General features: G+C 59.2%; 1 protein-coding gene across 2 annotated transcripts in view; it reads right to left on the bottom strand.

Moving 5' to 3' along the window:
• Positions 1–512: 512 nt before the first annotated feature.
• TBC1D22A (TBC1 domain family member 22A) overlaps positions 513–15369 on the bottom strand; it is a 336855-nt gene continuing 321998 nt past the window's right edge. For both annotated transcript variants that reach the window (XM_073882613.1, XM_025881542.2), the window contains one exon: positions 513–1083. In XM_073882613.1, the coding sequence (XP_073738714.1) occupies positions 955–1083 (129 nt within the window). In that variant the 3' untranslated portion in view covers positions 513–954. The remainder of the gene's footprint in view (positions 1084–15369) is intronic.

Consider the following 15369-nt stretch of genomic DNA (forward strand, 5'->3'; position numbering starts at 1 on the left):
CCCACGGAGCCCCAGGCAGGCCAGTCCAGGACCTGCTGAGCCTGGGCGCTCAGCCCCGGTGACCCACAGACCGCAGGAAGCCATCAGCTCTGTAACCCTCCGGAGACCTGGGAGGTGGGGGGAGGCCAAGCAGTAGGCCTCGAGGACTCCGATTACAGAGGCTGAACCCCACCTGTGCCAATGGCCTGGTGCAGGGAGCTATGTCCTCAGTGGCACCGTGTGCGGTGTGTCCCCCCAGCTCCCCCTGGGCAGAGCAGCATGCGGGCTAGCGGGGGCGCAGTCCTCGCTTTCAAGAGGCTGGAAAAGCACGGCGGCTGCTCAGCTCCTCACCCTGCCCCAGCCTGCTATAGCCACAGCTCCCGGCTGCTCAGCTGACACACAGAGCAGTCCCCAGTCCAGGAGAGAGCAAGAGAGAAGGGACACAGTAGAGCCCAGGGGCTGGACAGTTACAGGAATAAGGCCAACTTCAAGAAGCCCCGTGGGGACAGAGACTTCACAGGTGAGGGCAACGGTTCACTTCTTATTTTGTCTACATTTTATTCTCTTTCACTCAACAGAATAGGGCTTTTGCATTTCAAAGCAGGTATGAGATGACCACCACCTCCTCCTGGTCCCGGCACCAGACAGCAGGCCCCTCCAAGAGGGTCTGGCTCTCGGGCCGCTGTGCCCTGGGGGCTCCAGGAGGCGGGCATTTGGCAAGGATGCTCCAGGGACAGGGCAGGGAGAAGCCCACCCGCTCCTGGCCCCCTGAAGGGCCAAGACCCTCCCCCGGCTCTCTTTGGTATCTTAGGAAACAGAGGCGGCCCCCAGCCAGGCCCTGGCCCTCACCTGACGCCCAGTCCTGGCCCGCTCCCTGGAGGGCAGGGTCGCCCAGCAAGGCCCCTCCTTGGCCACTGGCCTGCAGCCATGGGCGCCGCCCCGGGGTGGGGTGAGGCCAGCTGCGCTGGCCCCGGCTCATTTCTTGTAGTGATTGGGGGCATCCGCGAAGGCAAACTTCAGGCGGTAGGCCTCAGCCAGCAGCAGGCTGATGTCTTCGTTGCCCCAGTGGGCTGTGGGCAGGTTCTGAAGGAAGAGCAGCAGCTCCTGGGGGAAAAGAGACAAGCCCGGGTCAGAGCAGGTGACCAGCCGCGGGGCAGGGGGCTGCAGACCAGGGGCTCCCCCGGGTGGGGACTGACCAGCAGTGGGGGTGAGCCAGAGGGGGCTCTACGGCCTCCCAGATCCCACGAATTGTGTTCCCTCCCTTCCGGACTCCGAAAGGCCCAGAGCCCCTACAGCCAGGAGGAAGGCCCTAGCCCGGCTCCGCATACTTTCGGGCAACGCTGCTGGGATGCTGAGGGCAGAGCCGCCCACACTGTGACCTCACCGAACCGGCTCCCTGGGGCTCCAGGGTCCTGGTGCTGGTCCGGAGGGGCCCGGCTGCAAGTGCGCTGCCTCAGCCCAGGACCCCCACTCCCCGCAAGGCTCTGCAGAATCCACAAGGAAAGCGCCCCCATCCACCCCGGCCAGGGCTGACTTTAGACACAGATTTCTGTGCATCTGGTGACACTCCTCCAGGCACCAGCTCCTTCAGCAGGGACACTGGGCGCACCAGGGGCAGGTATCCGCCAGGTGGGCACATGCTGGAGGGGCGGGACATGTCAGGCAGCCCCTGTCACTGTCCCTCGGTCGATACTCAGTGTGTCCAGGGAAGACCAAGCTAGGGACCCTCAGCTGACCCCAGCCAATCATGTGGGCCATGTCTCAGCTCGCTGGGCTGGGCACTGAGCTCACCCCACACAGGACACAGGAACTGTCTCAAGAGCTCACCGTTTAGAAACCAGAGAGAGGGATACTAAAGAAAGTGCTGGAAAGGAAAACATGACCGGGGCCATAGTGATGCATGACACCCAGTCCTGCACCCTGACCAGCCCGTCTGAGGGACCGTGGCCCTCATCCAGAGCAACCTGCGACACCACCAAGGGTGGGGTGGGTCTCGGGGAGCACGGGCCCCGGCACCCCCGGGGCTCTGGCTGGAGTGGATAGGGCTGTGTGGCCAGGACAGCTTCCCGGGTTGGGGGTCTCAGAGGAGGAGAAATGGGGGACTGGGCCATCAGGTCAGGGCAAGGCCTGAGGCCAGACTCCTTCTCAGGAAGTGGGCCAACACTGCATAGATAGCCCGGCTGGCTCTGGTTCTGGAGAATGTGGCCCCCAGGGCCTTCCCTCCCACCTCCCATCCCACCCATAACTGGATCTGGGTAAGCCTGAAGGGTGGCAGGGGTTTCAGGGTGCTGGTGCTGGCCCCCCCGAGGGTCCCAGCAGAAGACAGGGGACGGGCAGGGCATCAGACTCAGGCTGCCCCACCCTGCCTGCCTGGAAAGGGGCAGCTCGGGGAGACTCACACAGGCACCATCCACTGAGCCTCCTGGCCCCGCAAGGCTGGGACAGGGGACACAAGGAGGGCGTGCTGAGGGGGCAGGCGATGCGTTCACATCCCAGTCCAGCCCTTAATGGAACTCCTGAGCCCCACGCCCTTTATCTGAAGGCTGGGGGTGGCTGCGCCATCTGGGAGCCGGCCACTGGGAGCACTCGGGCCATGGACTTGGCAGGAGGTCTGGGCTCAGACCCTGGCTGTGCGGCCATCTGGCTGCGGAGATGGGCCAGCCACTGACTGCCTCGCAGCCTCAGGCTCCTCATCTGCAGAATGGGGTCCCAGTTCCCACGAGGGGCGGCCAGGGCCCGGCATGGAGTGACGCGGCACCTCGGGTCCGTGAGCTGTGCAGAGCCCTCCCCCACCCCGAGACGCGCACCAGGGCTGTCCTCCGCTGTTGGCTGGCCGCAGCTGCTTTATCGCCTTCCTCAACCCCATTTCCTTTTGCATTTTGGATACTTTCTGGGGGACTTTAAATTGAATTCGCGGAGCAAATTTCACTGGCAGAATGTCCCCAGGGACAGATGAACATCAATCTGCTGTCTTTTACCATTAGATGCAACTTACACGGACGCCAATCCAATTCTGAGCAGGTCGTAAATAAATACCTTTGGTTTTATTTTAATCCACTTCGCTTCATATTATCATGACCTCGCTACTTGCAAGGTGAGAAGCAATACCCTCCCATTACGGTAACTCACTGACTCCCCTGCACACTCAATTTCAGAATCTAATTTAGTCCCCCAGGTTCACTGGATGGAGGGAGAATAGAAATGCCCAGCGCTTCACAGCCTGCAATGCTAAAGAAGGAAAAATCTATCTGGGTGACCTTTATGGGAGGCAAAGAACACAGTCAAACGCGTCCTTAAATACAGATTTCTTTTTTAAAAGGGGCTGTCTTATATATGCACCGGGCAGAGGCGTCTCCAACATGGGAACCACGGCCCGGCGGTTAGCCATGCGCTATTCTGCATTGCCCATGCCGTTTGGGTAAAGGGCCATTGCTCATGAAGCGGTCACCGCGTCACATCCCAGGGGGTCCGCCCTCCCGGGGACGGGTCTGCCTGCAGAACAACAGTGGGGCAGAGGGGCCGAGTCGGGGCCCCATCAACAGCCCAGTCCCGCAAACCTAGGGGGATACTGAGGTACACAAGCAGTGCTCTGCCCCATCCACAGACATAAAAAGCAGAGGAAGGTCTGCCCAGGACACTGATGTCAGAAGTCAGACGAGTCCAGTCCTTCTAAAGCTCTTCTCACCCTGCTCCACGTCAGCAGGGCCACGGCAAGAGTGCATTCTGGTCCCTGCCCCTGCCGCTCGCCATCAGTCCGTTACCACGCTGTCCATAGTGACACGAACTGTCGTGATGGCCACAAGCAGCAGAAGCTGCCCCTCCTGGACGGTGGGAGGCCTGCAGCTCTGAGCCCCATCCACGTGTCAGAACCCTCCAGAAGCTCTGGAGAGCTGCTGGTACCCGCGCCCAAGCATGGCACAGCTGGCCCAGCATCGCAGGGGCCCGGACATGCTGTCCCACCTCTCAGTAAGATGAGCGGCGTGGATTCTGCATGCGGACGATCCATCCCGAGCGTGTGGGTCGGAGGCAGTCTTCCCTCTGACCAGTCCCCCAGGGAGGCCCACACTCACGTGGCCCCGGTGCAGGCAAAGGTGTTGTCGAAAGCCCCCGGGGACGTGGGCGTGGCGTGAGGGTCAGCAGCTCACCACCACAAATTCTGCTGAGCCGGACACCTTCTAGAAGGAAATATGCGGCTGCGGACTCTTGCCTCTGGGTGGGTTCCAAGAGAAGCCTTCTAATGTTAAAGACCAAACGATGTTTTGTGCTTCACGCCAAAAAAGTTGTATTTTTCCAGTCAGATGAAGGACGTGGCCATTTACAAAGCAGGATTCTCTCTGTGCATGTACACCCTCCCACGAAGGATGAAATGGGGACACACCAGTATCCTCAGGCTCCAGCGCGAGGGTCCCTTCCCACGATCCCAGAGCTGTCTGTCTGGTTGGTCCCTTGCAGAAGCTGCTGGGAGCATGGGCAGCAGTGAGGGGGGCAGTGAGCCCCGAGCCCCGGCTGCACTGCCACCACGACCGAACAGCCCTCTATCACGGGATCATCTGTCTCCTCTGTAACATCTACAGACCCTTGCATCCCTGCATCACTGAAACAAAATGGCCGGTACGTGGTGGCCGTCAGTGAAGAGTCTGCTTGGCAGCCCAGTGAGTCAGCGAAAAAGTCTGCACTTTCAAGTGCTGCTAAAGCACCAGGGTTCAAATCCTAGGCCTGCCTCGATTGGTCATGGGACCCTGGGCAAGCCTCCTAGCGCTGTACCTCAGTTTCCTCATCTGTAAATGGGGACAAGAGCATCCCTCCCTCATTGAGTTGTTACCACGTGCAAAGTGCCCGTGCCCCCGCTGCTGCTCGTCCCCAATCACTGTTATTCAGTCATTACCAAGATTCGATCATTATTATCATAATTACTGTTAGTGACCAAAGCGACAGTCCCAGTGGCAGGTGTGTTTCTGATAAATAAACGATCATCCCTGGGAAACAGATAGTTGAGCAGACAAATTTAATAAGAAATCGAACTCCTAGTGGACGGTGCGCCCAGAGGGGCATGATGGCCTGCAGCAGGTGTGGGAGTGGGAACCCGCAGGCATATGGACGGGGTCCCCACCTGGCGAGCACCCGAGCCCCTGTGGTGGCACCGAGGCTGCTCCTTCTGAGAGGCTGCTAGCGAACCCAAGAGGATGCTGCTTTTTAGCCTCTTTGGGCGGATTTTCAAGTTCTAATGTCAGACACAAAATGAACTGTATTTAACTCAAAATACTCCCAAAGATCTGACTGCACACAAGCTGCGAGGAGCATCAAAAGAAAGGCCCCTCCATCATTCTGCCTCTGTGCCAGGACCTCCCGTCACTGAGCAGCATCACACGCCTACATCCGGGGTCACGGCTGACCACCGGGTGCCGCTCTGCAAGCCGCAGGGCCTCCCCTAACCGTGTGCCAGCCCCCGCGCCCTCTCGCCGTGCAGGCCCCAGGCTCTGCACCCCAGGCCCAGGAACACACCTCCATCCCAGGGAAGGTGACTGGCGCTCCCCTGGGCGACAGGAAGTAGGTTTGTCTGCGGAAGAGAGGAGGTGGTGTGGCCAGCACCGGTGGCGGGGTAAGCAGGAGGGAAAGGCACAGAAGAGACCCCAGGAAGGGCAAATGCTCCTGACCTCTGCGCCTGTCCGTCCGTCGGCTCGTGAGTGCGCACCAAGCCGTGGGCTGCGTGCCGGGCGTGGCTGTGCACCGTGGGCACAACACAGCGGAAGCCAGCAGCAGTTTTCCCCCCGGGAGCCCGGCCTGCAGAAGCACCTGTGCCGGTGTGAGCAGAGGTGGGTGTCGGGCAACAGACAGGTCACTGACCGTGAAGCAGATGACACGTGGCCCTGCACAGAGTCACGGCCAAGCCTCCTGTCTGCCCAGCCACCGCAGAGCCCCCGCGGGGTGCGTGTCAGGGAGGGTGCACCCCAGACTTCCAGTAAGTCTGCACAAAACACCACAGAATGCTTCTTCATAGCTTTTATGTGGATTACAGGTTGAAAGACAGTATTTGGGATTCCTGGGTTAAATACAATATTCATTAATTTCACCTAGTTCCTTTCCACTTCCATGAGGCTACCAGAAAATTTAGGGTTTCCCACGTGGCAGGGGTTACACTGCATCTGAGGGTGCTCCTCTAAGGAACACGAAGAGCACTGCCTCCCAGCCTGGGCAGCCTGGCCGGCAGACGGCGTTACGCCAGGGCCTCACTCCCCGGGACCCTCTGGCAAACAGAACATCCCGGAACCCCCCAGTGCCTGCTCCTCCAAGTGGCACTGAGCACACAGAGGTCGGCTAAAAAGCTGCTCAAGTCGGGGCTTTACAAATTGCCAACTTGCAGACATGAATAAATTAATCATGACGGGGCTAAAAGGGCCCATTTGCTGACTCTTATTATTTCCTCTCCTTAACCAAGAAGGAAGAAACAGGAGCCTCGCTGACACACAAGTCAGGTAGGAGGCCTAATTGGTTTAATCCACTTTTCTGTCCACATTCTGACGTTCGATTTGTGTAGCCTGGCTAGAAAACCAACGGCTCAGGCGCTCGGCCGTCTGCCTGGGCATCGGGGGTGCAGGGCAGCAGCACGGGGCTCCTGGTGGGTGGGCCTCCAGCACCTCCCAGCTTGCCTTTTAGGGGAGGAGCCTGAGGGCCCCAGGTAGGTGAGGCCAGAGCACAGGCGGCCAGGCCCCTGAGAGCTGAGTCCCTCATCTATGAGACGGGGACCGTGACGGCGGCCACCTCCGGGCTGCCAGGGTCGGAGGGTCAGTGGCTTACAGCTAAGCTGGTGGCAGAGCAGGTGATGCGGGAAGGCGCCCGTGGCTTCAGCATCACCCCATCCACACCTGGGGCCCCCGTGCGCTACTGACACCCTGGTAACAGGAGCAGCCCCTTCACGGCTGTGCTGAGGACGGAGGAGACTGTGCACACACACGTGGCACAATGCCTGGCATGTGGGCGCTGGCCACCATGCTAGTCCCAGCTGGAGCCGGAACAGCACCTGGGCCCTCCCAGTGTTGACGTGCACCCTCTGGGAGCATGATGCTGGGGGGCCACTCCGGCCGGCCCCTGGGGCAGCGCCTCAGCATCGGTCCAGCGGCCCACCTGGGCCAGTCTCCAGGGACCATGCGGGGCAGGGGTCGAGGGTCACGGTCCCAGCCCAAAGCCATGGCCCCTGACAGCCGGCAAAGGGAACAGGTCATTTGTATTCCTGCCTGTGCAGGAGCTGCTGGGGTTGAAATCCATATCCAACATAAAATACCTGTTCTTGCTAAGTACACGTGTAAAATGGAAGATAAAAAAGCAGCCAAGATTAAATTATACCAGAAGGGTTTGAGGCGTCAGCTAGCAGTGCTGAGGGCACTGGGAGAATTCTAGCGGATCTCGGGGACTCCTGGCGGGGCCTCGCCAACCACCCCCCGGGGGTGGGAAAAGGGGACGGGGCAGGCACGGCAGGATGAGCAAGCTGGGATGCATCTGGCTATTCTTTCTGGGATGGTGCTGCTCTTCTCCTGCGTGGTTCTCTCATGTCCGCTGTCAGAACCTCTCCACCAGCGTTCAGCCTACCTGGCCCAGGGGACACTTCACCCAGGGATGGCATCTGACCCACCAAGTCCACTCCTGTGTCCCCACCAGACATCGACCCAGCCCAAGAAGGGAGACTCCCTGCTCCCTCCAGTGCAGCGGCTCCGCTGTGATGTCCTCACGGTCACAGGGAGGCGCGCTGGCCCTCAAGCCCTCCGGGAGGGGCGAGTGACTAGGCAGCCCCCGGCGTCCGACCATCCCTGAGGCTGCTTCCCCCTCGGCGCTCCCTCCCGGACCATCTTACGACAGCTGATTTCTTTGACAATCCAGTTATTAGTTTGAAAATCTTGTCAAGTTCTGGACCAAACCACGGCTAAAAATAGAAGGCTGGTGACAGCCAGCTGGGACGGACAGCCAGCAGCCAGGCCAGCCAACCCGCTGGTGACAGCACTCCGGAAGGTGGAGAGTAGAAGGTGACACTGTGATAGAGTGATCTGAGGGCCAGTGATGGCTCAGCGAGTACACTGTCCTTGTAATTAATTTCATATTTCTTTTCCAAAGAGGAATGCTAAACAGAAAAACACCTTTGGGTCCTGAAAACGTGGGCTTGGCGCGAGTGCCCCAGTCGGCCAGCCTTTCCGCCTCATGTCTCTGCACACGCTGAGGGACGTCTCACCAGCACACAGAGTATTTTAAATCCTGGCACAGCAATTAAGAGTCGGCTTCCTCCTGTGAAGACGTTTCTGCTTTGCAGGACGTGGGGCCAGGCAGCCTCCCGCAGGCGAGGCACAGCGAGATGCTGTCCACCGAGGCATCCTCAAGAAGGGCCCGGTCGGAAAGGAGGCCCACAGACAGGAGGGAGGACCCGTCCCACGTGCCACGCGTCCAGCTACAAAGTGACAGGGAGGGCGCCTTCGTGAAGCTGCAGGAGCCTGGAGGCAGCACCAGGTGCTACCTGGGCGAAAGCTCAGGAGGGACGGCAGGGGTGCAGGAAGGGAGGGCTCCCAGCTGCCAGGGGCTGGAGGACTGGGGACCCGTGTCTGAGCAGCATGGCCACTGCCGTCCAGCAGGCTGGTGACAAAAGGATGGGAGGAACAGGGCAGCCCCTCCAGAACTCACACGCTGGTCCCGCCCACCAGCTCCAATGGATTCCCTGTTGGTCCGCCCCACTTCCTAAAGCCCCCCCGCCCCCAGCCCCATCTGCCTGAAGCTCCCCTCCAGGTGCCTGGCCACGCTTCCACTCTCTTGATGACAAGTCTCTCTGCCTCCACCCCTGCAGCCCTCCCCAGGGGATAGCCTCTGGGGTCAAAGTCGCCAGTCGTCTCTGCCCTCACCATGACACCCCCGAACTCGGCCCTGTGTGTCTGATGGTTGCCTGAACACCTGCGAGCCCCTGGCCTCCACATGGCACTTAAGGCATTTCCAACTGAGCGTCGGCCCACTGCGCTGGCTCTGCCCTCCCGTCTTCCCCCCACCCCCTTGCACTTAACTGGGAGCAACACTAAGACGCCCACATGACCTCCTCAGCCCCAGACTGCAGCTGAGACCCAGAGGCCTTCGCCCCACCAGGGAGGAGGGCCTCCAGCCAGGGCACCAGCACATCCGCAACAATGCACCACACTTCCGAAGGCTGTGTCTGAACAGGTGGTAATATTGACATTCAGCAAAGCTGATTTCATAGGCTCATGAACAAAACGGTATTTTCCTTGTAATGTGCATCATAAAAACTGTTAAATTTCCCAACCTGTTCAGGGGCACGTTCTCACACTGATTTCCCCGCTGCCTGGGAGGCCAGGAGGGAAGACGCACGGTGCGGCTCAGCTCCGCCAAGGCCAGTTTGTGCGCTGGTGCGCACCAGGAGCTCCTGACCGGCCTCCTGCTGGGGGGCCACAGACAGTGGGCTTGGAACCACCAGCGCGTGAGTGCAGCACATGTCACAGACTGGGCTCAGACTGACACCACCGTGAGGTTGCAGGTCCCCAAAACTGGCTCCTGGTGAGGAATCGGTGTGAACGAAACCAGCATCTTCTGCCTGACCATACGGCTCCTGACAGAGGCTGTGGCACATGCACCGACTCCCACGGTGTGCACCAGGCAAGCTGGTGCTGGGTCGACCCCTGGGGATGCCTCTACACACAGTGTCACCCTGGGGCGTCCTGCATCCTGGGCCCCATTTCCTGCAGCATGAAATTGGGGAGGACAAGTTATCTGCCTCACCGGGCATAGCAAGGTCTAATATAAGACAATGGAAGGGGAGGGACTGTGCAGTGACCATGTAATCCCTGACGCATGTCACATGGCCACCACTGTCACCCAAGTCCTTCCACCAACGGGTCTCCTGTGTCCTGGTCCCACGTGGACTCAGGGGCTGTGCAGAGGGCACACAGCATCCCAAGCTGGCTGGGGGTGACTCAGTGACCTGGGAGGGAAGGGCCCGCTCAAGAGAGGGAGGCAAGGAGGCCATGAGGCTGGCGGAGGCTGGGGCACTGCACTAGGGACCTGGAGGTCGGCGGCACAGCTCACTCATGTGTGCCCAGTGGTCGTCATGGGGCTGAATCCCCGTGCCTGCTGAATACATACGGGAGCCAGACGGGCAGGCCAAGATGCAAGGGGGCACCGATACTGCAGGTGCAGGAGGGCCAAAGCACAGGGAGCCCCGGCAGACCCCCCCCCACAACTGAATTGGACAGAGAAGCCTCCAGTGTCCACTGGACACACTGGACGAACTGGGTATGCTTGAGGATGAGACCAGAGTGCAGGGTGAGCCCTGGGCCATGTTTACGTACTAAAAAGAAAATACTTTTAGAGCAAAGTACTGTGTACTTTTGGGTTCACAGTAAAATTGAGCAGAACGTACAGAGAGTTCCCACATACGCCCTGCACTCCCCACAGCCTCCCCCACCATCAACATCCCCCAGCAGATGGTGCATTTGTTATGACTGGTGCAGCTACATCGAAACATCACATTCCCCAGAGTCCGCGGTCTGACAGCAGGACCCTCTCCGGACGCTGTACGTGCCGTGGGCTTGGACAGATGTGTGATGATGTGTGGCCGCCCCTGTAACACCAGACGGGGAGTTTCACTGACCTGAACCCCCTCTGGGCTCCCCCTGCCCATCCTTCCGCCTCCTCACCCCTGCCACCACGGTCCTTTGACTGTCGGCACAGTTTGCTTTCCCAGATGCCGTAGAGCTGGAATCGTATGGCATGTGGCCTTCCACACTGGCCTCTGTCACTGACTGATGTGCGTGTAAGGTTCCTCATGTCTCTTCAGGGCTTGGTAGCTCCCTGCTTTCTAGTGCTGGGTAATATTCCACGGTCTGGATGGACCACAGTTTCTTTCTCCATTCATCCACTGAAGGCCATCTTGGTGGGCTCCAAGTTTTGAAAATTATGAATGAACGCTCACCCGCAGGTTTCTGTGTGGACATAAATTTTCCACTCCATTGGGTCAATACCACAGAGAGCAGCTATGGGTCATATGGTTAAGAGTATGTCTACCTTTGGAAGAAGCCACCGTCCCCCACAGTGGCCGCACCCTTCTGCGTGCCCACCAGCCACGGATGCGCGTTCCAGACGTTAGCCCTTCTCATAGGTGTGCATCTCACCATTTGAATCTGCAATACTCCCTGGTGACATATGATGTGGGGCATCTTATCATATGTCTTCTTGCCACGTGTACACCTTCTTTAATAAGGTGTCTGTACAGATCTTTTGCCCATTTTTTTTTAAAGATTTTATTTATTTGACAGAGAGACACAGCGAGAGACGGAACACAAGCAGAGGGAGTGGGAGAGGGAGAAGCAGGCTTCCTGCGGAGAAAGGAGCCCGATGTGGGACTCAATCCCAGGACCCTGGGATCATGACCTGAGCCGAAGGCAGACGCTTAACGACTGAGCCACCCAGGTGCCCCTCTTTTGCCCATTTTTAATTGGGTTGTTTGCTTTTTTATCATGGAGTTTTAAGAGTTCCTGTGTACTTAGGACAGCGGTCCTTTAGCTGATGGTTTCCTCCCTGTCGGCGGCTTGTCTCCTCACTCGCGTGACCGTGTCTTCCACAGAGCAGAAGTTTCTAGTTGTAATGTGTCCGGCTTGTCCATTCTTTCCCTCATGGACCAGGCCTTTGGCATTGTGTCTACAACGTCATCACCAAATCCAAGGTCACCTAGGTTTTCTCCTCCGTGAACTACTTCTAGGAGTTTTATGTAAAGTTTTGCATTTGACATGTAGTTCTATGACCCGTTTTGAGTTGATTTTCACGGAGACCAGAAGGTCTGTGTCTAGATTCTCTGTTTCACACGGGACGCCCAGGTGTCCCAGCGCCCTTTGTTCAAGAGCCTGTCCTGGCTCCATTGTGTGTCTCTGCTCCTTTGTCAAGATCAGCAGTTCTATCTGTGTTCTCTCACTTCTGCTCCATGATCTATTTGTCTCTTCTTTTGGCAACACCGCCCAGTCTCGCGGGAGGTCCTGCTACCAGGTAGCCTCTGTCCTCCATGTTGTTCTTTGATACTGTGTTCACTGTTTGGGGTCTTGTGCTCCGTAGGCCCTCTAGAATCGGTTTGCCGATACCCATAAAACAACTTGCTGGGCTGTCTGTCGACTTCTGAGATTATGAGAAGGTGAGCTCACGGAGCCCCAGAGGCGGAGCTCCCATCCGTGCTGACCGCCGGCCGCTCCTGTGCCATCAGCAGCTGAGAGGCAGGCCCCACTCCCAGCCCGGGCTGCAGACACCAGTGAGGACAACCAAGAGGGGCCTGGACGCCCCCTACCTCTGGTCCTTCCGTGTCCCTCGCAGTCCAGATCGGGAGATGCAAGCACCAGCGATGCTACCTCGGCCGATGCTGATCTCGGGGTATTTACAGAGTCCCTGCTCGGTGGCCCCCACCGTTTTCTCACTTAATCCAACAAGCTTAGAGAAACATATCCATTTCACAGACGAGTAGCCTAAGAACAGAGAGGTACAGTGGCTTTTCACGGTCATGCTCGAGGCAGCAGATGACAAAGCCAGCAGACTATGCTCCCCACAAAGTCAGCAGGAGCCAGGCCACACTCTCTCAGGCGCCATGGTGCTCACTCAGGGTTGGTCATGGGCTGGGTCCACACGGCCACGTCCATGCTGTGCCAAGGGCATGCTCAGGGGTGCTGGGGATGCAGGTGGCAAGCCTGGGCTCAGCACCCAGCAGGCTGAAGGAGGCCACTTCTCTCTGCTCTGGTGCACAGACCTACCCTCACCGCCTGAGAAGGAGGCAGACGGTGGAAAGAGGAGCAGTATAAATGTAGGGTGTCTGCTGTGTGCAGCCCAGGGAGATGGGGACCCCCACCCCGAAGGGGTTCATCTGAGACTGGTAAGGATCTGCACTATGCAGTGGACAGGGAAGGGGCGGGGCCAAAGGGTTCACAATGTCCTTGAACCTGGAGATTGTGATCACCCAAGGTCCACATTACAAGCCTCACCGAACTCCTGGAAATCCCCAGGGCAGTCTTCACATCCTCCAAAGAATCAATGTCTAAAAGCCCAGGTGCCCTGAGCCCACAGAGCTTCAGCTCCAGCGTCATTGCTCCCTGACTCTGCGCCGGGCACACGGCAGCTCTCACGTCTGCAGGGGGCTCCTGGGACCCCCAGGCTAGCCCTGCCCTTGCTCCAAGCCTGTGCGCCCCCGGGGAGGCGGGGCTACCCAGCCTCACCTCTATACCCTCCGCTGCCCAGGCCCTTGCTGAATGAATGAGCCCCTACGAAGCATCCAATGCAAGCTTCCCACCTGGGCCACAGAGCTGCCCTGACCCGAGGGTCTGTCTCCAGCCCCGCCCACCTGCAGAAGGCCTTGGGAACCAGCCAGGCCTGGGTGCTCTGTGTATGCGGCACAGCTCCTCCTTCTGAATTAACAATGTGGCCCAGAGCAGGGATAAATGCTCTGGCATTGTGCTAAAAATCTCATAATTAAGGTCTTACTTTCAAAACCTTCTGAAAAGCATCCGAGAGAGCTAAGTGGAGGTCGCCCGCAAGGCCATCAAGCAGGTGCAATGAGGCCTGGAATGCACCTCCACCGGCTCCCACACTTTCTGAGCTTCATGTCACAAGAGCCAGTTAGAGGCTGTTCCCACCAGGTCACAGGTGTGTTTTCAGGGTGGTGATGCACCTGGACGCATCCATTACCATCAGCCCTCCCACAGCCCCTGAGAGGGGCCCCGGTGCTGCGTGACCCGCCCCCCAGGTGACAGGACAAGGGACGGACATGAATCACCTGCTGACTGGAGACAGGTGAGACCTCAAACCATCTGGCCGTTCACCTGTTCTGTCCCCTGCCCCTCGCACCCCCTGCTTGCTTGGTCCCTAAGAGCCCACGCTGAGACCCTGGGCCAGGGCAGCAAAGTCGAGTTAGAGTCCTGCAGAAGGCATGGAACAAGAACGCTCCCTGGGAGCAGGGGCAAGCGGACGCAGGAGCCCTGGGGGAGACCCCCAGCTCAGAGACAGAGGTCCTGCGGTCCTTCCAGGTCCTGCGGTCCGTCTGACCCGCCCGTGCGTATCACAGCCAGGAGAGGTGCACCCACGAGAACCAAATGATCTCACCCGACTTTCCCTTCTTTCTCGTGCCCTATCATACAGTTGCTTTTTGGCACGTGTTTGTTGTTAAACCTCTCCTGGATCGTTCTAGGACTCCTCGTGGCAGGAGCCGCGGTCCCCATGTTGGGGGTGTGACCTCTGGTGCGACAGCTGTGCAGCCGATGGCGTGGTGGGCCGTGCGCTGCCTTCAGGAGGGTTCTTCTGTCGGGGGGGGGGGGCATCGCAGGTCAGCCTTGGTCTGTTTCTCTTTCATCAGTTCAGACCAGCTTCTGTTCTCGAGCTTTAAATGCAGCCTCTACACACCCCCAGGGCTCGCTGGCATGCTGGGTCCCCAGGGAGCCCTGCTCTGCCGCGGCCTGCACAAAGAAGTAAGAGTAAATGCTCTTGGAACAGCCTGCTTTCGGGGAGAGTGAAGAGACTGCACCATCTTTCACCCGAAATCGATGCTCACGCCAGGGGTACCGACTCTCGGGGGGGGGGGCGTTTGGAAACAAATTGGGCCTTTGTGGTTGTCACACCACCTGCGACGAGCAGGACCGCGGGCCGAGAGGTCCTCAGAGTACAGAGCTCCCGCCTCCTGGACCTTGCAGGACCAGTGTCCGCATGAGCCCCCCGCTGCCCCTGGGGGTGTGAGAGACGGTGCTCACCAGCTGGCCCGGGAGCGCTGCGGCAGGGGACGCAGCCGGGGGCCCTGGGCCAGCTCTGTCCCTCACTACCGCGAACGGCTTGGTACCTGGCCTGCCCCAGCTGTAAAAGGGCATCCCGACAGCGTGACCCCACGGTGCTGCTGCAGAACAAGGCTGCCATGCACGTGGACTTCCCTGGTCTAGGACCCTACTCACAGCAGCGCTGGCTGCAGTCACCATCCACACGGCCAGGCTTTGGCTGCGCCAAGCTGCTCCATCTCCCCGAATCCAAGACACCAGGTCTCAGCCACTACGGTAGTAGTCTCAAGGACAGGACCTGCACGGGCCCGCACCCCGCCCCCCTGCAGGGACCTGGGGCCCGCCCGGGGCTATGGGCACCAACCCTCGGCCCAAGAGCAAGCGTGCTGGGGCTAGCAGGCGGGTCTGTGCACTGCACATGGGAGCAGAGCCGGCTGGAGGCACGTGGCTCCCTGGTCCCCATGGCTGCCTTCCTGGGGCCGGGCTGGGCATCATTTCCTGAGACCTTCAGCAGGGCGTACGAGGCGGGGCTGGTTGTCTCTGGGTGGAGAGTAGAAGCCAGTACCTCACCCTTCTTTGTGTTTATGCTAAGCCTGCATCAGAAAAGGGCCCTCACACCTTT

Source organism: Callorhinus ursinus, unplaced genomic scaffold, assembly GCF_003265705.2.
Source record: "Callorhinus ursinus isolate GAN/ISIS: 27379988/994484 unplaced genomic scaffold, GSC_fseal_2.0 scaffold48, whole genome shotgun sequence".
In the NCBI taxonomy this organism is placed as follows: domain Eukaryota; kingdom Metazoa; phylum Chordata; class Mammalia; order Carnivora; family Otariidae; genus Callorhinus; species Callorhinus ursinus.